Source organism: Oreochromis niloticus, linkage group LG7, assembly GCF_001858045.2.
Source record: "Oreochromis niloticus isolate F11D_XX linkage group LG7, O_niloticus_UMD_NMBU, whole genome shotgun sequence".
Taxonomy (NCBI): Eukaryota; Metazoa; Chordata; class Actinopteri; order Cichliformes; family Cichlidae; genus Oreochromis; species Oreochromis niloticus.
In genome coordinates this window covers 21732531-21755177 of record NC_031972.2, presented here as the reverse complement: position 1 = coordinate 21755177, position 22647 = coordinate 21732531, and the positions used below count along the sequence as shown (strand labels likewise).

At 40.5% G+C, this 22647-nt stretch overlaps 1 protein-coding gene across 3 annotated transcripts in view; it reads right to left on the bottom strand.

Moving 5' to 3' along the window:
- The window catches only part of unc5cb (unc-5 netrin receptor Cb), a 124493-nt gene that overhangs the window by 17819 nt on the left and 84027 nt on the right, over window positions 1-22647 (bottom strand). Inside the window, exons 5-9 of one of the 3 annotated variants that reach the window (XM_005470312.4) lie at window positions 10446-10626; window positions 7670-7837; window positions 7299-7463; window positions 3329-3385; window positions 2-193 (exon numbers count right to left, since the gene is read on the bottom strand). In XM_005470312.4, coding sequence (XP_005470369.1) covers window positions 2-193; window positions 3329-3385; window positions 7299-7463; window positions 7670-7837; window positions 10446-10626 — 763 coding nt within the window. The remainder of the gene's footprint in view (window position 1; window positions 194-3328; window positions 3386-7298; window positions 7464-7669; window positions 7838-10445; window positions 10627-22647) is intronic. The other 2 variants (XM_005470313.4, XM_025909031.1) reach the window with 2 other exon arrangements.

The window sequence follows — 22647 nt, the reverse complement described above, 5'->3', positions numbered from 1 at the left end:
CCTTTGCGAGCGGTCTTAATGCTGACCGGCTGGAACCCTCCGTTGAGGGCAGAGGAATCAATGATGTCAGAGCTGAAGTCCCGGTGGTTCTTCCTGTAGATGAAGAGCGCCACGACGACGGAGATAACCAGGCACATGATCACTGCTATCACAATACCCACATAAAGAGCTACATCATCAGTAGTGGGGGCCACTGGAGAAGGGGTTTGGGGAAGAAAGACAAAAACAGAAATAGAAAAAAACAGTCTTTTAAGATCTCGTAATGCTTCCATTTATGACATAAAGCCTTTTTCTCTCAGTATGCAGGACTTGTGATGAAGCCATTATCAGCAGGGTAATATCCTGGTTTACGATTGAGCCGGATATTAATAACTATCTACTGAGAAATAAATGCACGAAGTATAGCTCCAGTCTTTTTTGATTAATGCTGACCTGCTGTGGCAAACACAGTTCATGAAAGAAACACGAGGCTCTCTTGATTGTTAAAACTGAGGCGAGATAATGATGCAAGCAACTTAGTTTGACACAGATCATCAGGCCTTTTTTCACTGTTTGCTTTGGACATGTGTGACACGCTAAAAGGCACGCCAACATCTGTTCGCTATCTTGAATGCGAATGTTAAAAATGGCCTCAGAATTCTTGAAATAAGACATACTGCACTGTGTCATGTGCAAGACCTTGACAAAACAACAATGCAATATAATAAAGTAAATGATGACAAAAATTCATTTAAACAGCACAATTAATAAAGAAGGCTGTTCCACCACGGTCCAGTGACACAAAGATTTCTGCTCAAAACCAAGATCAAAAGTTCCGAAGACGGAGATGTCGATGTTTTCATCTTCAAATTACCATGCTCTGTGCTGAAGTTCAGAGTCCGTCTCTGTTTTTGTTCTTACACACTGCAGATAAGATCTAGACATGGCTCACATTTCTCAAATTGTCTTTCATCTCCGTCTCCCTCCCAGAGACTTTCTGTCCACTATCCAGCTGGAGAAGCCTCTGTGATTAGTAGGCCTGGCATGGATATATCTGCCTTTTAGAAATACAGACTCAGACAGGCTCTCATTAAAGATCAAACCTTTTAATGGATGCCTACTGACAGTCTGAACTCTCTTTGGTGTTTGATAAGGAATGTCCTTCACTGTCACCAAGTTGACAAATGGGGGTGAAGCCCTTATGTGAAGGACACGAAATGTCAAAAGGCATGTATGAGCATGTATGCACGTATTGTTCAACACATGCATGGACATTGCACAAGTGAAGTCATTGTCCAAAGCAAATGCTTACAAACACACTCTTATCAACAGGAGAACAAAAAGGTGTTGTGATCGGGCAGACACAACAATTTTTGACATGATATGTGTGTTTAAATTGCACAATATCTGCACCAGTAGATGGCAGTGTCACCCATAAATCCATACAGGGCGCTTTGAAGACGTGCGTGATGGCCGAGCATTCGTGTGTCTCAGGGATACAGATGGCACTCAGTCTGTGTCTCTTGTGTTCTCTTGCACAAAGGAGGATGAAGGAGCGGAGCGAAAGGAAACCAAGAGCAGAGTGCTTTCGTGACAAGTGAAAGTCACGAGTTGTGTCATTTTAATCACATACTTCCTTTCTGTCTTCTTTTTCAGTAACTTATGGCTTGATGTTTATTCCATAAAAAGGATTTCAATGTAATTAAATAAGTCCACTATTCAACAATTAATTTAAATCATATTACATTTAATTTCTTGATGAATATTATTCAATGGGGATTCAGAGTGACCTCCATTTCAATTAAAGTTCATTTCTGTAATTTTTATTGAAAGACTACAATTTAAGTAGGAAAAAAGGGTATTAATATTGTAGTGCTCCCATAGATGTTTTCTGTGAGGAAGGACATGCATGTCCCAGCCATGACTCTTCAGCCTGGAGTGAGACATCGCATTAAAGATACATCCTCTAATCCTTCCTCTAGCGCAGACACAAACAGAAAACAGAGCAGGGAGCCAGTGATGAAAGTTTGAAAATGTAATTTCACCACGTTCCCTCTGCCAAGCTTCCCCGCAGTTATTTAACATATATCCCCTCAGTCGAACAATCTTCTATTCATGCTTTGATGATAAAGGCAGCAACCTGCTAAGTGTACGCATTAAAATGTATCACTTAGATTAATACATCCCTTTGAACGTGAGCCATTGTTGGAAAGTACAAGAAATGAAAATGAAAGGGATTATTGAACACTTCATTCTCAACGAGGTTGCAAAAATTTACAAAGGGATGGGTGACAGATGGAAAATAATGGCCAAAAAAAAAAAAAAAAATCAGCATAGATGTGCAAAACAAAAAAAATAAACAACCTTTGATTCTTAACCATAGGACATACCAACAAATGGGCTCTTTAAAAAGGACACATTTAAACAACAACCCCAAAACAGCCAGATTCATAAAGACCTTTAGCACCAAGAAGCAACAGTCTTACAGAGGCTCGCCCCTCACTCCTACCAGAACATTGAGTCAGCCCTAAATTATACATGAAGAGACAAAAATCTTAAAGCAGCTGAAATCCACAGAAGAACTGTGCAAGAACAACCTACCGAAATTCTCCTAGCTGAGAATTTTGAAATTAAAACATATATATATGTGTATATATATATATATATATATATATATATATACACACATATATATATGCACACACACATACTGAGAATATTTCTATGAGAACTGGTGATATTTTAAAGCAAATGGAGGTAACAGCAAATATTATTTTGAGTTTATGCTCTTGCCTGGTAACTGATCAGTAAACAATGTTCATTTCCGAAAGCTTTACTATCTGGTAGGTTAAAATGTGTGCTTGACACGATGCATGAGCCGCTGGTGAGGCAAAGTTCGCCAGGGTAAAGAGCAGGGTCAGCTCTTACTTCGAGAATAGTAGCGTGGCTGTAAACAAGCAGCCTGCTAGCACAGACACATTACGAGGAAAGGGTTAGGGCAATCAAAACAGATCATATCCTGAGGTGGGTATGAAGTAAAAAACAGAAGAGCCGCAATAACTCGCAGGTGGACACAGAAGAACATTCGCAAACATGGGTTTTCATTTTCTTATGGACACGTTGTTGTGTTTTGTTTTATGCTTTTAGTGCAAAACGGCTATTTCTGAAATGTTGCTGTTTGCTAAAAAGGAGGATCTGTATGTAAGACTGCAAATTCAGGTCGTACACATTAAAGCATTAAAGTTACCTTTAAAAAAACCAAAAAACAAAGGCAGACGTGAGAAGAATGCAGAAATAATGAAAAAAAGAACGAAATGGGGGGGGGGAACAAAACAAAACAATAACTCACATGAATTTCCAATATCATTCTCGTCTTTTGCCTCAGAGGACTTCTGATATAAGGAACCTTGAAGAGAGAAGCGGATATGGATAGCAGAGAGAGAGGTATGGAGAAGGGGAGGGAAGAGAGAAAGATGGGGGTGGGGGGAGGAGGAGAGGGATGATGAAAATCAAATTTCCAACAGAAAAACAAACTCAACAAATGAGACAGCAACAAACTCATGAGTAGGAGTGATGGCACGGGGAAGCGATCTTTCTTGATTTGGCCCCTCCTCTCTATATCTGTGTATGGAGATGGATGAGGAGAGCAGGGGAAACATGGAGGTTCTGTAAGAGTGGCGCGATCCATCAACTGGGCTTAGTGCCTTAGCAGCAGCAGGACTGATGCTGGCAGGTGAGGGGGATGGAGGGGCTGATAAAGTGTGGGCTCCAGCCGAGTCGGTAGAACCTACAGCCTTTCATCTGTCACTGGAAGGTGGATGGAGAGGGCAGTGCGCGAGATAAAAGGAATGATTATGTTAGGGAAGCAGGAAGTGGAAAAGGGCTGAAGGACAGTGATGTGGAAAGTTGAAGACATGCGATTGAGAGATTAGAAAAATCTTCAGCTAAGATAGGTTGGTTTTTTTTTTTCAAAAATGTGTGTGTGTGTTTTTTTGGCCAAAGCTGGGGTCTTGGTTGGTTTTTGTTGTGGCCAGGTTGTGCACTGAAATGAAGTGCAAAGCAGGCTAGAAAGACAGAGCCAGGAATAGTGCGCAAGCACACATAATATTCAGTCTCCCTGGGACATCCATAAACAACTATACAAACAATGAAGTCCTTATTGGAAAAGGGAGAGAGCCACAGGCAGACAAGTGGACTGACAGGAAAATCAATGGCCTGATAGATGGGATTGGTGTGTACATGTAATCAGGCAACCGGGATGCCGGGATGGAGCAGAGGGAGGTTGGCTGTTGCGTTCAGTCTAACTGATGGCCCATTTGAACCCATCCTGTGGAGTTTCTATTCAGCCCAACCGAGTCTACAGCACAGCCGACATAAAGGCATGCTTCAGTGGGTGGGCTCCGAAGGAAACGTCAGAGCCCCGAAGTTTATTCTTTATTGGCAACACAGAGCTCGGAGAGGAAGAGGGAAGCACAGTACAGGAAATCATTGTCTGTATTTTAACAATTACTCCTTTGAATGTGACAGATTTCCAATCTCTGGGAAATACACTGTCATTTGGGGAAGAGAAAGTCATTTGTCACGTCATTTAAAGGCTCCTTACTCTTCTGTGTTTAATGAAATTGCTAATTACATGACAAATAATATGTATTGACATTTTAACTAATCTTTGAAACTGCATATAAAACATAGAGGATATAACTTTATGGCGTTTGGAGGCTGAACTGAAACTTAAGAGTCTGAACTGAGGCTTAGGAGTCACGGCTGTCCTGCCTCTGGTGTTCGATAGCGATGAAGCGTGTCCCCTTGCTGGAGTCGGTGTTCCCCTCTCTCTAGATCAATATGTCAGAGAAAATGTCGTGTCAGAGAGCAGGGTTACCAAAGGCTTGAAAAACAACATCAGTATCAAGGGCTGCAGACCACAGGGGGAGCGCAAAATAGAGATTTAGACAGGTCAGGCTAAGTGAACAGTGAAAACTCTACATGTGTAAGAGTTGGGAACTTCTCTCTGAACACGCAGAGTGCAACCTTTCCAGATCAATTTAAAGACACGTAACCTTGTTAAATCCAACCCTTCCCCCCCAAAACTCCCTGACAGTCTAAATGTGATAAACAAGCTGCAAAGTTAATTATAACAACTCTTTTTACGCGAGTCAGTTGTGTTTCTGCAGGAGGCAGTGATGGAGCTGAGCACCACGTTCTATTTCAAGGTCTGGTCTATCAAATTCCTTCGGTGGATTTCGGTGATGGACTGCAATTGAAGTGATTTAAATAAATTCAAACAACAGAAAATAAGATCAAGCTGCAATGGAATCCACAGACACGTGTTTGCTCAGATCCCGGCCCTGCACTAGAGGGAGCAGACCAGCGGTCCAAGGTGAGTTCAGATTGCACACAACTTCCATTCCCAATCATATTTGCCATAACATGAGCTTTCAGATAATGGGCCGTTCTCCTAAATGCTTGTGGAAATGGTCATTAGCATTGACATAAGTGGCTTCACCCTTTTAGCTTCCCCAAAAAAAAGAAAAGAAAGAAAATCAATCTCTGAAATGATCCTAAATCTATATCATTATGGCTTTATATTCTCTGAAAACTAGCCATCAATCTACCAAGAACTAATGCTTTTGGTGCAGGCTGAGTTGCAAAGGGCGTACAGAAGGGCAGGAAAGTGTGGGGTGAACATATGTTGTGTTGCAGAGGGAAATAAAACAAGACGAAGAGAGACAAATAACAGCACATCTGTCACGGCCTTCTTATTGATTTTTCTCTCTCTCTCTCTCTCGTGCTTCTATATGCCGTTTACATACGTGCTCCCTCTCGTAATGAGCTAATGCAACCTCTCTCTGATGTTAAAACGTTTCCTGAACACCATCCTTAGCACATATAGAACATGCGTGTGAAAGAAGGCATTTACTTCAGAAGCGTACAGATCAACCAGCCATCTGCATCTGAAGATGCATATTGATCATCGATGTAACCTACGCTACATCACATCGACAGGTAGCAGTTTACAACCTTATGGTGCAGCAAAAACTCAGATCTGCTGCACACAGCAGTCGCTAGCTGTATCAAATTTTATACATCTAGCAGTTGAGCCGCTGTTATATTATTAGTGTCACATCACCATCTGTAATAGGTTATACACACGACAGAGGCATTTTTGACAGTGATTGGGTCCAACACCTACAGAGATGTTTATTAAATAGGAATTTTATTCAACTAGACACAGAGTTTAATTCACTTACTCTGCGATGCTCTCTCCCTTTCACAGTCGCTCTCTTTTTATTAAAGGCACAGAACCACTACTAGCACTTTTGGTTTAGTTTTGATGTTTTAGGATGTTAGGTGTTTCACCCTGTAACAACATAATACTGCGGCGCGCATGCAAAAACACACACGCACACACAAACGTGCATCAAAGCAACTGCGGCTCGATTCTAATCTGTGAATGTGTTATAAGGCAGAGGAAGCAGGATTGTTGGCTTCACTGGAGTGCGTGGCTGTTTTTAACTTCACTGGAACAAAGAGGAGAAGAAAACAATTCTCTGCCTGCAGAAAAATATCTGGCTGCACCACAAACTGGCTTTAGTTTGCTACTTGAAAGACAAAGTAAAAGCAAAGAAAGAAAAATGCTGGTGCATCTGGATGTCTTTTGCGGTTTTTTTAAGTTATTGTAATACCAAATGATATGTATTTGTTCACTTTACAGTGAACGTAAAGGCCAGCTCGGAAAAGAGGGCGAGTCCACACACGTGCTACTTTGTGGCCTTGCGTTTCCTGTAGTTGGACGCAGGAATCCAGAGTTTTTAAGTAAAGGTAGTAATCAAAGCAGTTTAGTTGTTGTGCCCCCTCCCCTTTGTGTAATTACTGCATAATGACTTATTATTTTCAAATATACCTCCCAAATTCTTAGCTTGTGACAAGGAAAATTAGTTAGATTGCTTCCCCTTGCGGCCAAGTACTTTTTTTTTTTCTTTAAACATGTACTTATGCTTGCAATAGAACTGACACAGGAAGATGTGTGGTGGTTTTTGATTTTATGTTGCTTTGATCAAAAACGCTTTTGTCTGTTGTGTACATAAAAATAAAGAGAAACAGATCAAGTGCAGAGGACAGAGAGGCGTTTCGGCTTGTCTTATTGTTTATGTATGAGCGAAGTGAAACAGACTGGGTGAAGACAGGGTGAGCGTGTTATGTGAGGATGTGAAACACAGCGCGCAGTGATGAAAGAGCACAGTGAAAGTCCCGGTCAAAGGGTGAAGAGATTTCTTTTGTTGGCAGGTCAGACAGTCGCAGAGGATTAATCGGGTACTCACTCTGCATGCACAGCCCATCGGTGCAGTTCTTAGACTGGAGCACCATGCCCTCACAGTCCTTTCCCCCGTTTTTGGGTGCTGGGTCGCTGCATTCTCTCCTCCTCCAGTGGGTGCACTCTGTCCCACAGGTGGACCACTTACTCCACTCTGTCCACAGGCCATCCACTATCACATAACAGACAGGACAGATGAGGGTCGAGTGAACGAGATGGCAAATGAGAAGATGAAGATGAATTTAGCGCGTGAGCAGGGGGAGTGGGTGCGGTGGAGGCACAAACGGGGCGGAATTTGTGCAAACGTACAGAGTCGCATCAAATTGAATGCATTTCGTTTATGTGCACCTGAACTCAACACGCCCATCATTTTAATACCTGGGCAGAGAGGATTACACGGTAGCTTCTGGATGCCTTGCCCTTCACAGATGGCACCGCCATTGAGTGGCGCTGGGTTAGTACAGCTGCGTGTGCGTTTCTGGTAACCACGGCCACAGCGACTGTTACACACTGACCACTCTGTCCATGTCGACCATCCACCGTTAACTGGAAAACACGGTGATAAAACATGTTAAATAGAACTCTGATTGATCACGGTCTGTGAAACAGTTAAATTGAATAATAATATAAAGCACAAATTTGCGTGAATTAGAGTGAAAGAACTAAACCCATGAAATTAAAAACTCTGCCTGTTTGTTTTCAGTGACCAGCTCATTAATTTGACTGTCTAAGAAAGCCCAGCTCAGAGGTTCAAGTCATTTGCCTACTATAAAATGTACAAATATTGTTCATTTTGTTTTGCATTTTGACCTTAAACTATCGGGCAATTACTTTGCACTGCAGACAGACAGTAAATTCTGGTCAGACTGCTGCATTTTCCATTCACTGATTCCCTCTAATGCCTCTCTTCCCTCTCTCATCCATCTCTGTCAACGACTAAATCCAGTGCGGAGTGACACCAGGGCTTGTGGCTGAGAACAAGTCTGTGGCATTTCAGATGGTGGAACCGGGCCCCTTGGAGTCTCAGACCTTCAAATGTGACATGCTTATGAGTGAAGCCCAAAATATTGGACTCTAGAGGAAGACCCACATTTATTTACTGTCTGCTTTCTCTCCTCCATGAATAAAGGCTCTATCTTCTGTCTTTCACTCCTCTTTTTCTCTTTCTCTCTCCCTGCCATTTTCTTCTTATCAACTTACTGTTTCTAGTATCTTTGTCTGGGATTTTGCTGGAAACCTCTGGGATATAAACACGCTCCCTTTCCTTCTAATTTATATATCACTAGTATTAGGCATAGCCCTTATTCTCTAGGTTTTCTCACACTTCTTTGCAGGGAAATGTGTATTCTTTCATGTACAGTAATATTGTACAACAGTACTGTCAACTCATGTTTCCCCTTTCCAAAAGAGTCTTATTTCCAAAACAGCTGAACGACTGTGTAAAATGCAAAAGATTTGCAAAACTATTTTTGTTTCACATTGAAACAAATGTTTCCAACAGGTCTGAACCAAAGGCAGGGCAGTTTAGCACATGGACTACAGACTTACTACAGACCCATATCCAAAACATGTACATACTGTTTAGCATCAAAAATGCTGGTCACCTATACCATGTGCACTAATGTTCCACCCATACCATTTCTGATACTGATACTTTTAAGCTGTGCACCGGCCACAAGACCACCATCCTTCTCACCTTCAGCTCATCGCCCACAGGATGAGGCAGAGAGAAAGCTGCAGCGTTTCTGGATCTTATTTTTATACCATTTGTTTTTATTTGCAGAGGTTTTCAGAAGTGTTTCTGAACTCAAGCTGTGTTTTCCACTTTTCCACCACAGAATCATATCTGGTGCCACATGAGCAGCCAAAGGGCACAGCCATTCGATAACAATTTGCAGCCTTTACCCTGGTGTGCTGAGATTTATCCAGATTCTCTGAATCCTTTAATGATATTACACTATATACTGTAAATGATATGATCCCCAAACTGTTTTTTTGTTGGCCTATCCAATATTTTGACATGTTTAGCTTTTTTTTTTTTTTTTTTAGATGAATACAGTGTTTAACTGATTTATAGATCAGTGCAATCTCTTTCACACTTAAGACAGAGTCCCAGCCTTTTTAGGAAATCAGGTTATACATGAATGCTTGTGTAGTCCTCTTTGGAAAGGAAAAGGACAGGCTGACATCAAAGTGCTTCTTTGACACTTGGCTCTAATATACTCTGCTAGTAACATGAAATTCTTGAGGAGACGCTTGTCTTGCTGACTTCCTATTATATTACTAACCATGCAGTAAGTCCAGGGAAGAGATAAGGGAACATGATGACAAAATTCTGGCTCTGAAACTAAAGTCTGATAATGGTATCAGACATCTGGTCACCTTTGTGTTATGTGCACTATATGCACATCTGCATTTATACGCCGCCTTTATTTAGAAATATGCATTACACTGTTTGTGCAAAGTGAATAAAGTCTGTAAGCACTTCTGCACCTGAAAGAGGGCAGTTGTTTTATTATTCAGTTCTTAGAGTTAAATTGGCAAAGCCATGAAAAGTTCTATCAAGCACAGGATGAACTCTGCTGGCCTCAGTTAAATGAGCTATCAAGCCAGTAGTCATTTCTACAGAAAAAAAACAAAACAATGTCTGAGGTTCAAAGGAACATTTGCTTCACGTGTCATTTGTTCTGTCTTAAGTAGCCTCCAGCAGCTGTTGAAGTTTAACGTCAGAACCGTGCTGTGCAATAACAGTCATGTTAGCTGATGTTAGAGAGACAGTGCGCGAGACTGCGTGAAACCACAGCGGGGGTCTCTTTAAGCACAGCTCAGCCACATCAGCACCTCTGCAGATCAAAAAAGAGAAAAAGAAAAAATCACAAATCTTCCATTCCTTGCACACCTTCTGGCAGGAACAAAATGAGTGAATGTTACACGCTGCAGGAGAGAGAGGGAGAGGGAGATTTGATGTATGCAGAGTGACTTTGAAATTTGCTTTTACTTTGAGCCGAGCTGAACTTCTTAAAGGAAGTTTCCTCAACACTAGTGTCTCACTTTACTAATCAGCCGTGTGGTTAGTAAGAACAATGAGCTGGTCAGACACATGTAAACAACTTTGAATTGTTTTAACGTGTAGAAAGGTAAGACTGTAGGTTACCATAGACGATAACTGTGGCAGTTGTGCTGCGTCTTTTTGCCACAATGTTCTTTGCCACACAGGTGTAGTTGGCCGTGTCAGAGAGGCGAGCCTGTTTAATAATGAGGTTGTGGTCGATGGTGATGTAGAAGTTTCTGTCGTCTGCAGGGTCGATAACCTCCTCGTTCTTAAGCCACTCCACCTACATGAAAACAAAGCAAATAGGAATGTGAAAGAGAGAAAAAAACAGCGAGCTTGGAGGCAACAGAAATGCATTTTTTTTTAAAATAGGAGGATGTGAAAGGAGATATAAGACAGTCTGACCTCATTAAATTGTACCAAAAATCAAAGTGAAGTGTTTAAACAGTGATCGTTTTTGTGTAGTTTCTGTCTAACCTCTCAAATAACTGTGAGTGCCAGGATTACTATGTTTACGTCTCTGAGGTCCTGCTACAAAAAGTCAATAGCTATCATGCTCTTTTTATTCTCCCCCTAGAACAAAGCGCTGCAGTAACAGCAGCGCTGTCAGACAACAGAGACAAGAAAACTCTCCAGAATTCCTCAGGCTGAGAAGCTCTCTGACCTTTTCTTTTGAGTTTCATTTTTCCAAATGAAACTGATATTGCACTCCAGGCACTATCGCGGAACAGAAGATCATTTGGAGCCTTTATTTGCTGTAATTCACCGAGATCCCTTTTCTCTCTTCAAGAAGAGAGAAAAGAAAAACATGTGCCGCCTCACAGTCCGCAGCCAGTTTGATTCAAAATATTTCCTGGTTCTCTGGTTTTCTTCAAAGAAACTGTCCAGTGATGAAGAGGCCTGGCAAACAGCTAACTTCCTGTGCATTGTGATAGCCCATGAGTAACAGGGCCTGATAAGAGATAAGACACCAAGGAGGACTACAGAGAAAGATAAGCAGGATGTTTATAAAGGGGCTTTCTCATGAGAGATAGAATATCGCAAAAAGTAGGGCAATAACCTGATATGAGACTGGCCAAGACAAAACAGTCACTGTTGTTTTTGAATTTCTTAGGCAACAACACAGAAACAGCATTTTGTCCTGTGAAAACGTACAATACACTGGCCATTGTTATAAGACCGGCAATGTTAGGAGTTTCTCAAAAGAGAATACAGACCGACTATGACATGCACTGGGATATCAGCATCACCGGCATCGCACCTCTGCAAGACTACCTGCTCTTTCTTTTTCTAGTTTTTGCTATGTACTAATAAAGGTTATCTTATCTTGTCTTAAAACAGCGAAGAAGCTTTAAAATAGAGACTTTAAATACTTCCTTACACAGTTAATTCTCAGTAAACACGTCCCAAATTGTTGCATACAACACATCGACTGGCACTTATCCCCATCACACACTTACATTGGAACAAACACGGGGTTTAAACCACAATATCAGCAGAGCTTTTCAGTGAACCTCTGTAAGCTTAATGTATATTCACTGTTGATTTGGTGCTTATGAGTTTTTTCCTCTATAAACACGTATCAGTCGAATCAATCTCACAGAGCCACGAGGGATGCAGTTTCATCACTTGCCGTCTATTAAATAAAACTAAACATTTCTCTCCCTTGAGAACAAAGTGCAGCATGACAGACTGTATATCGCAATATATAGGAGATACATCATTATTTAAAAAATAATAATTTCAGCAAGGAACTCATGCAAAAAGAAATGTTTTATGTTAACCTAGTTCATTAGACTTCTGTCTAGATCATTAATAAAAGCAGAATTTTACTGATACAACTGGATGACAACTGCAATATATACATGTACATATATATACGCACACATACACAGGAAATAGCTGTAGAGGAATTTTAGCATTTTAGGCAGAAATAAAGTAGTTCTGTATTAAAGCAACTCAAAAAAGTTAGGCTACAAGTGACTTACAAAATTGGACACTTGGAAAAATGTTGCCTGGTCTGATGAGTATTAATTTCTGCTGTGGAAATCAGATGATGGATACAAAATTTGTTATAAACAACATGAAAGCCTGGATCCATACAGGATGCTGGTATTAGTGGAATAGTGCAGGGATACACTTTGGGCCCCTTTACCAGCAGGGTAACACATCATATCATAAAGCTCCATTCATGTGTTCACTCTATTCAAATGTCCTCTACAGTCACCAGATCTCAATCCAATAGATCACCTTTGCAATGTGGTAGAACAGCAGATTTACATCATGGATGTACAGCTGCTGAATCTGCAGGAACTGAGGAAGAATTAGGACAGATTGAGGGTAAAAAGGGGTCCAATCTGGTACTAGCAAGGCGTACCTAATGAAGTGGCTGGTGAGTGTTTATAGTTAGTTGTTTGCTGCTATTGAGCTGTCTCCTTTAAATTATTTTGACAGCAGTTCAGGTGGCAGTCAGACATCTGTCAAGACTGTCTTCAAAATGGAAAACATCTTCTACAAAGTTTCTCTTAATATATATCGACACAAATAAGTCACATATGCTGTGTAAATCACCACGATCTCACTACAAAGAAGGCAATAACAAACTGTAACTGTAAAAATATAACAAGAAGGTCTGACTAATTTAAGTGCAGGCATCAGGAGAGTCACTGAGTACGGGTCCCATACATTTTCTGTGCATGTATGTGTCACCATCAGTCTTTAATAATGAATAAAACTGAAACATTTCAAGCACTACCAGAAAGAAGGACCCCTATGTTCAGAGAACAAAGATTTGACAGTGATCTGATTGCCATTTTTTGCCTTTTGTTCCCATGCTACAGCGTAAGGGAACACAAGCAATACCAAAAGCAAACAATCTAATGATGCAAACAGGAGAAACAATGGCTGTTTTTTTTTTTGTTGTCGTTTTTGACATGATAAATATTTTCTCTTTTGGTGCCTGCATCAGTGTGTGTTGGGCACAGGGAATTAAAAAGTGAAAGGTCTCTTCTTAGAATAGAGATTGACAGTTGATACAAAGAGGTGGTTATCCAATTTTGCACCAATCACAGAGGCTGCCTCTTCAAATGTGCTGCGTTCAGATGTCAAGAGCACTTTTATATGAGAAGGTAATTAAAAATTGAACAAAAGCACTTTTCAGTGCAGATGGAGGGGTGGGAGGGAGACAGAGTGACAAGAAATATAAAGTGGTAGAAACTCATGTCAAAAGGGGGAAACGTGTGAGAGAGCCAAACTGAGCAATGGTTCACCGATTATTTTGTACTGACTATATTTAGGACTCATTTATAAAAGGTTGTTTGGCTACAGGGCTGTGACTGATGGTTTCTTTGTCAGGCAACTGATAATGCTCCGGACATTCGAAAAGATCACAAAACAGCTAAATGCGTCAGTTTTAGACTTGGCTAAAATGCATGTTTAATGTTTGTTTTTTAAATAGAGGTTTGCTGCTGACAGGTAGCTTAAACAAGTTTTATTATCAAACATCTTAAAAGTAAAAGCAGCAAATTTGCACATTTAAAAAAGATGAAACCACTCTATTTTCTGGCATGTTCCTTCATGTGATAGGATTTCTTTATACAATATCACATATGCTCTGTTAATTTGAAACGTACTTTGAACAAGTAAAGCTACATGTTACAGAAAAAGAAGAGGGCCACTGAAATTCATATACACACACACACACACACAAACATATATATACATTTTTTAAGATACAAAGTGCAACATGTTTCTCTAAAGCATCAAAAACTGTAATATTGTGTATAAGTTGCATATGTCATGAAATAATACTTTTAATATGACCTGTGCTTTTTCAGGTGGCAGTTTATTAGAGACTCTTCTTTGCAGACTGTCTGTTTATCCATATGTGGTGTAACAAGTTTGGCAGAGCAGGTGACGCTCAATCCTTCCTTAGTTATGCTACAATAGGCGTAGGCTGCTGGGGGCTTCCCATGATGCACTGAGTGTTTCTCCTTCACTCACCTTTTTTCACTTACTATGTGTTTGTTTATATGTATATCATTAGTTATTATTAATCTCTGGCTCTGCTCAACAGTGCATCTTTTGTCCTGTGTCCCTCTCCTAACTCCCAACCAGTCAGAGCAGATGGCTGCTGGAGGTTTCTTCCTGTTAAAAGGGAGCTTTTCCTTCCCACTGGTGACAAGTGCTTGATCATAGGGTGTCATCTGGTTGGCGTTTTATCTGTATCATTGTAGGTTCTTTATCTTACAATAATACAGTGCCTTGAGGCAACTACTGTTGTGAATTGGCGTTATATAGATAAACCTGAACTGAACAGAATCAGAATCACAGCACGGCATCCTTCTGTATGATCTAATCTAGCACCAGCCTTTAAAGGAACTAAGCTACACAGTCTGTATACTAAGTACATATGTGCAGAAAACTTCATGTCACATTGCACTTGTTCAGGTTTCTTTCATGCCAACAGACTCAAAAGACAAACACAGATACACAAAGTTGTGCACACACATCCGAACGCTCACGCTCACAGCTCGTTAGCGTCTGATTGGCAGTAAAACATCCGGAGAGGTAATTGGCACATTTCTTGTCATTAACGAAAGGAAATTGCCACATGTCAGCTGCCATAAAGAAAAAGCCTGTCTGGCTGAAGACAGCCAAGTGACACACAGTGAGAGAGTGAGCGAGAGAGGGAAAGTGAGTGTGGGGTGGGGGGCACGTAGAACTAGGAATGGAGGGGGACAGGTAAATGAGAGACGGTAAGAGAGAGGAGAAGACAGATGAGTGAGAAGGAGAGCAGGTGCACATCCAGGAGGGCATCACTAGTGTTCCAAAATATATCTAATACATCATCACTGAGAGGCAAGGACGGACAAGAAAGAAGAAAGATGGACGATTGAGGGGAAAAATGTTACAAACAAGTGACTTTGGCTTGAAGAAAGGAAGATTTAAGATGAATGAGTAGGGAGAAAGTCTAAAGCATGAGGTTAACAAAGCAAAATCACATCGATATTCACAGATCAACATACTGAATTGTATTTACACAAATAATATGGACCGATTAAGAAAATTAAAGACCTGGAAGCCAATAGAAGTCCACTGACTTCTTGTGCATGGACGAGACTAAATTATTTCAGAGGTGGGATCATCTGAAGTTTGCATATCTCGTGCAAATATAAAATGCTGGGTTATTCCATTGGAAAGACAAATTTGTTCAAGAAATGCAGCTTATAGAAATTTGCATGGAAAACAAATGAAATGTTGAATTGGTCAGTTTTTGATTAATTTAATGCATTTTTCAGCCTTTACTTAAGACAGATAGAGGAGAGAAGACAGTAAAGCAGGCCAAAGGCATGCAGTAAATGGCTTTGGGGAAGATTTGAACGAAGGCCTCCGCAACTACCTTAAAGTACATGTGTTGCCTGTTCAATCAGATGAATTATACCAGAACCCTTTATTTCATTTTTAAATGAAAATCACAGAAAACATATTTATAAACCACACCGTGATAATGTCACATGAAGATGCGAACATAAAAAGCTCGGTTTGTATTCTAACGTTCGTTCCAATCATTACTGAAAAATAAAAGTTACACTGAGTCCATGGAAGGTTTTTTACGCAACAAGTTGATTGGGGCGGAGTATTAGACAATGAGAACCAAAAGTTTGTTGCACTGGTAAACACTGGAGGGCGAGCTCATGCTGAGCTGCTCTCGGTATCGGGGCATGCAAATGTTTGAGAAGTTTCGTGAGCCACAGTGCCACCTCATGGCATTAAGAAAGGGCAGTCAGTGGTAGTCAGGCATGGCAGAGCACATGGTGTGACTAGCTTGTTCTGCCACGGCTTATTCTTTTATGTTGTTGCCTTGGAAACTGTCTGCGAGTATTCTCAGTTGTTGCGTTTTAAATGTTGTCAGAGTGACATTTTAAGTTTGGTCAAATTTAACTGAAGCCATATAACTGATTTTGGTATGGAGTGACTCTATATCCTTTTGCATTCCTGTCAAAGTATTAGGGCTTTACACCAAGTGGAGTCACAGTAATGTTAGTACGGTTTATGCTTTTCTGCAGTTTTACTCATGAAAAGCTTTAATAAAGTCAAGAAAAGTTACACCTTGTTTTTTATTGGAAAGGTTCATAGTGTAATCTGTCCAGCTTTGAGCTTTGAAGATGGAAGCTCATCACAAGCAGGGATGAACGGTGTACTCCCCTTAGATAGGCTACAGCCCCTAATTTTGATAGAGTTGGATAAGCAGTTTAAGAATAATGAGTGGAATTTGATGTAATAAAACAGACAGCAGTACTCTTCACAGGATTGGTGAGAATTTACTCAACACGTGAAGTCTCTACTAAAGATGCAGTTGTCCAGGAAGGAACATACCTGATGTTTAATTTCTGCTTTTGTACATCCATCCATCCACTTATCCATCCATCATTGAAACATCTATCCATCCATCCACTCATCCATACATCCAACATAATTTGTTTTTTAGCACGACCACTTGGGGTCAGCAGAAATGAGCGCTAAACAAGACTGGCATATTGAGATCTCATGGAGTTAATAAGGTAAACATTTACAGTGTTTCATAGTCAGCACTAGCTGCTAAATGCTTTGCTATGTTGTGTTATGTTATTTTACATGCAATTCCATGACCTTAGCCTGAATGTCTAAAATCAAAACCCTAACTAAACTCAGGACAACTGCTTTATGATAACCATCTACAATTTTGACTTGATAAATGGAGCTGTAGCCCCTTTCGGTGCACCATTAGTTTTGCTCTCAGTGAGGCATGGCTCTATTTTGAATGACTACCCAGGTGGCCTACGTCCTTTAAACCGCCCAGCTCTCAAATAAGAGTGCAGCTTCGGTGCGCTTCCACTGTCACTTCTTCTCCCACTAGCAAACATTACTGGCTGAAGACCTGGTTGCAGCAGCAATGTAGGAGTAGCCACTGAGTGGGATGTTTCTGCCTGGGTGTGCCAGCAAAACACTAATTAGCCCAATCGACAGAACACACTGTATACAATCCTCTCACTTGTTAAGAACCACTGCAAAGCAAAACCATTCATTACTCATCGCTGTTGTGTCAGAAATAGAGTGTACAGAAGAGTGTGGGGGTGGAAAGGGGTGTGAAAAGAAAGAACGGGGAGAGAGAGAAAAATATTCCACAGCAATGTGCAAGACTCTTCTGCTTTTCCACATGCACTATAACTATCTATCAGATGTAATTTATTCATTTCCCTTTTTTCACAGTATATATCCGCTCCAGGCTTGAATGACACACCTGGAGAATGAGCCACTAAAGGTTATAAACTGATTATTCAATCATTCACTTCCAGACAACAAGCCATATGCTCCGCATCTGCCTGCATGACAAGTATGGAAATGTGAGCTGTATAAATATTAACAAGCCGAAATGCTCAAACGTGTGATATCTTGAGATGTGATGGGAAAAATGTTAGTGTGAGCGTTAATGCCGGTATTACTTGTTGTAGCCGAACCAGTATATTTGTCTGTGAGGGTGTTTGTGGAGGAGCTGGAATGGGACAGGTTAGGGAGGAGGAGGAGAGAGGGCAAATTTAGATAACAGTAGTGGAGTTGGAGCGGTTACTACTGTAGGTGTCCATAGAGGAGATGGATCGCTAAGACTCGAGCCAGGAATAATGACCTCTCCCAGTTCATTTCCACCTTTAGCTCTCCTCTACACAGTTTGCTGAGGGAACACAGGCGTTTCTTAAACTGGCTCCAAGGATAGCGAGGCACTGCTTATTCTGTTTTCCCCTTTCCCGGTACGTTTACCTCATATGTGTGGCAAAACGATACTTTTACCAATGTCTTTTTGTTGGGAAACTACCTTAAGAATCCATAGTTTAAAAATTTCTCTATAAATCCTCCTTCTGTCACTAAATGGATGATTAAATTCTGACAGTGATGATGTGATTATGGGATTTCTGCCAATACTTAAAAAAAAAAAAAATTCACCACATGTGGGTGGATAAGTGCAAGTTAGCTATTGAGAGGCATGGCACACATGTTATTTCATTTGAATTATTAAATAACAACCTAGCACAAACCATTACTAAGGCTCTAGCTTTACCAGTCAGAGAACTGTTTAATACACTCTCTGCATTCAGTCCTTGGTTTCCCTGAGACTGCCCTGACTTTTAACAAAGCTTAGATGATAACTCCATCAAGGGAGAGGGTTTCTGTGCTGCTCAAGAGGTCAGATCTCACTTGGTATACAGAATGCAACCTTCAGCAGTACGAATAAACTGAAACAGCACACGCCCAGTGCAAACAGCTTAAAGGTGGTAAGGTGATTTTTTTTTAGGTGATAAAGAAATAATTTTCCCACCAAATAAGAAGTCACACTATATTGTATTCTTTGCTTGGGAAAATGTGGGTTTTTTGTTATCCTTTTACTATATGATCTGTAACAAATGTTATTTTTTTGCTAAAAAAGTGCTTGTAGAAAATATGCTGCCAGATAGCCAAAGTTTCAAAATCTTACAAATGGTGAGTGGGACTTTAATACATAATGTTGCTTTGGTTTTGTCATCCAGAATCAGTTTCTTGCATCCAGATTAAAGTAAACAATGTCTCAAGGGGCGTTCACACAGGAAGCGATTCGATTCACTTGTCATGTTTTGCTTTTTTTGTTTGTTTGTTTGTTTATGGTCAGTCGCTCGTGGACATTGCCATAGCAATCCTCTGATCTATTTACCATCCAGTCATACCAGTTATAGCCCATATTCTTACCGGTAGCTGCTTCAGTTGCTCGCAAGTCGAGAAGAGTTTAACTCAGGACTCACCCACTTCACGTTGCCAGTGGTTATTTCACCTGTCATCATAATGTTGCCAAATGTCACTTTCTATGATCTCTGGTAGGAAAGTTGCTGCAAATTGCTTCCTGTGGCCATCAAACATGTTTAGACAAGATGCAGGACTGCTAAGATATCAGCTGACACAAGCACGGTTGGTTACCAAAGAGCACTTATAGACTTTAAAAGTGCACCAGAGAGACACATGGGCACCTGCTAATTATTTCAAGAAAGTAATATCCAAATAGACTTCCCCCACAAAAACTGGAGCACAGGCCCTTTGGATGAGCTGTTAATACAATTAAGCAATCCACTTAGTGATTCAAATGAGCAACTACTGGCTACAGCTGCTGTGTCAGCATCCACCTGTCACTAAAAGCAGCCACAACTATAATAATGTATAACTAATCTTTAATATAAGTGGGTGAGTTGTAGAATAAATTCATGGATGGATTGGATGGATGCTGTTCATTTAATTATGGAAGTCTATGGGGTCAGTGATTCTACAAGTTCTTCTGTCTTTACTATATGGACAGATTCCATATGCTGTTGCTTGTTATGAAACTGTACCTTATGATCCACGTCATTTTCAGTATTAACTTACTTGGTGACTCCTTATAATACCACAAAAAGAGACATAGAAATATTATATGGTAGAATAAAGTCACTCACGACACCTTTATATTGATCAGAGACCCAAAAGACTTCCCTCACTGTAACACAGCCAACACACACCGTTACTATAGGGAGCAGGGATTCGGGAAGTTTTTTCTACAACAGTTTCTCTCCTTTCTCAGCAGAAGTCTGACTTAATATATGCAGGGAAAATCATCTTCAGAATGAAATACATTTGACAAATAAACCTTACCCACCCAACAGTAGAAAGGGCTGTGAGGGCAGCAGACCTCACAAATGCGGGGCTACTAGGATTAATCGCAGTCTTTTCACGGGAAACCTGCAATGATTGACAGGTGAGTGCCTGAAGGGCAATCTTTAGTTGGTTGCCACAGGGATTTAGACTGGCCTTCTGACTCTTTCTTCCCATGGGTTACCTTAATGAAAATGCCCTCCCTGTTCCACTGGGCACTAAAGTGTTTTTCTCTTGACATTCTTGGCACTCTCATAACGTAACTATGCAGCATTTTTACAGCAGTAAAAAGCACTCAGCTATTTTCTGACAAGGTGAACATATGGGCAACCGGTCGCAGCATGCCTTCATATCACTAATTAAATAAAAGTGGGCTAAAAAACACTAATCACTTACATGCTCTATGCGTGAAATGGGGTGGATGATGGAGCTTGATAAGTGCCACATACCAGATATAAGAACTATACTGGATTTTATATAATTATGAAGCATTTTGAACATATTTTTAAATTAGTAATAACATCATTCATGAACTGAAATGGATTGAATTTTGTGTCTCAGCTGTTTTAATTCATCTGCATTAGTTTTCTCCCCTTTCTGGATGAGAAAGTGTGAAGTAAAGATCTTTGTGTTTCCCATCTTTCTTCTTAGTAAGCCTATGGACTTAATCATGGCAGCAGGGCCCGTACCCTGCAGAGCATCAATGACTCGTTACCCGTGATAACACGGCAGGACCCCGACCGACTGAGGAGATGCCTGAATTAAAATCCTGCTTCCATGGAAATAGGCACAGTGCCTCCCGGTCCTGTGTAACCTCTGAACTCTTGTCTTTGTCTCAGGACTGTGACATCTGTCCGAAATGGAGACGGAGGGAATGGGCGAAGAAAAGAAACAATTCTTTTTGCTGTCGAGTTTATAAGGCTGCCACATATTAAGTATAAAAAGAGGCCGCTGCTGCTTGTCTAGAGCTCCTTTAGATGTGGATGAAAGAGCTTCCTGAGGGTTTTCAAAGGGAAGGATCTGCATTGAGCTGATGAGAAGCTCTCAGTTCCCATCTTTACCTTTATTACTATAACTATGGATAGCACTCAGCCACTAAGCCGATATAACAGTGAAACAGTGCACAGAGCCTTTGTGCCAAATCACTCCGATTCTCCTGTTCCTAGAATAGCCTCAACAGTTAGATTTTCCTTCTGCTCTTCATTAAGTACATATCAAATATTCATGGCTATGGAAACGTGTAACAATGACTTTAAGGGAGCCTGTTGAGTGTCTAATTTATTCAGACCATACAAGACATTCAGATGACTTAATCCCTGTGCTATTCCAGAAACCCAACTCGCTGTATTTCAGCTCTCAAAGGCCAAAGTTCCATTGGTAATGGTCACAGGGAGAGCCAAGATAAATGCCTGCTGCTTGTTTTCTTTGTGTGTGCATGTGTGTGTGTGTGTGCGTGTGTGTGTGTGGATTCCACAATTCAGCAACTAACTGTGCTTCAGTAAAAATAAGTTAAGTAAAGATGAAAACGGCTCAGATTGAACTTCAAGTACCAAAACCTCTGGGATGTTTCATGTGTTTTGTTATGAAAACTTGCTGCATCATCACAGAAGCAATCCAAGCTATTCAGCATAATGTTTAGTTTTCAGGGCAACAGCCCACGCAGAAAGCCAAGAAAAACTCAAAACCACTTAAAAAGAATCACAGGATGTCATTACTATGGTAAACCATCATGACAGCTTATAATGTAAATCATCTGAAAAAGTGGGAAGACAAAGACGAACCAGGAGATAGATAATAGCTCACATCAAACAGTGCAGTTCTTTGTAATCTGAGATCAAAACTAATTAGGATTGACTTACTTTGATTCTGCGAAATGCTGAAACACTTTTGGCATTATAGCTGATCTCGACAGAATGCCTTTTTGAAAGCTTAAGTAAAACTATTCACCTTGAAATAACATAAACTATCAGTGCTTTCAGTTCTAATGACAGCTCAGAATCTTTTCTAAAGCGAAACAACAGAGCAATATGTTACTACCTGTGGAACAATGTTTTTAGACACCGATCAACAGTAACAAGAGACAAGGTTATTACAGTTAAGTAAAGAAAACTAGCAAAAACAATATTATGCACTTAAAATAAAAATAAACTACATTGACAAAGTTACTGTTTTATCTATAGATTAAACATAGAGAAGCTCCAGGGTCATAAAAACCCATGTTACGAATCTCCTGGTGAACAGTTTTTGTGCTGATGTTAATGCAAGAGGAGGTTTGGAGCTCTGCAGTTATTGAGTCAGCAGAGCGTCCGGCAACCCTGCTCTGTAACTTTAAATGGTCTTCCATGGTTCCTAAATGCTTCCACTTCACACTTTGCCACTTGTAGAATATCTAGCAGGTAAGAAATTTCCAAACCTGACCTGTTGCAATGGTAGCATCCTATGACAGCACCATCTTTAGTGATCCCTTTAGAATGACCCATTATTTCTTAAAAGGAAGACTGCTTAGCTAGTTGCTTGATTTTACGCACCTGTGGTAATGGGACTGAAAACACCCCAATCTGTAGACCAATGCTTGTTTGCATATTGTGTATAAGTATGTGTAGGAAATGTCACACTT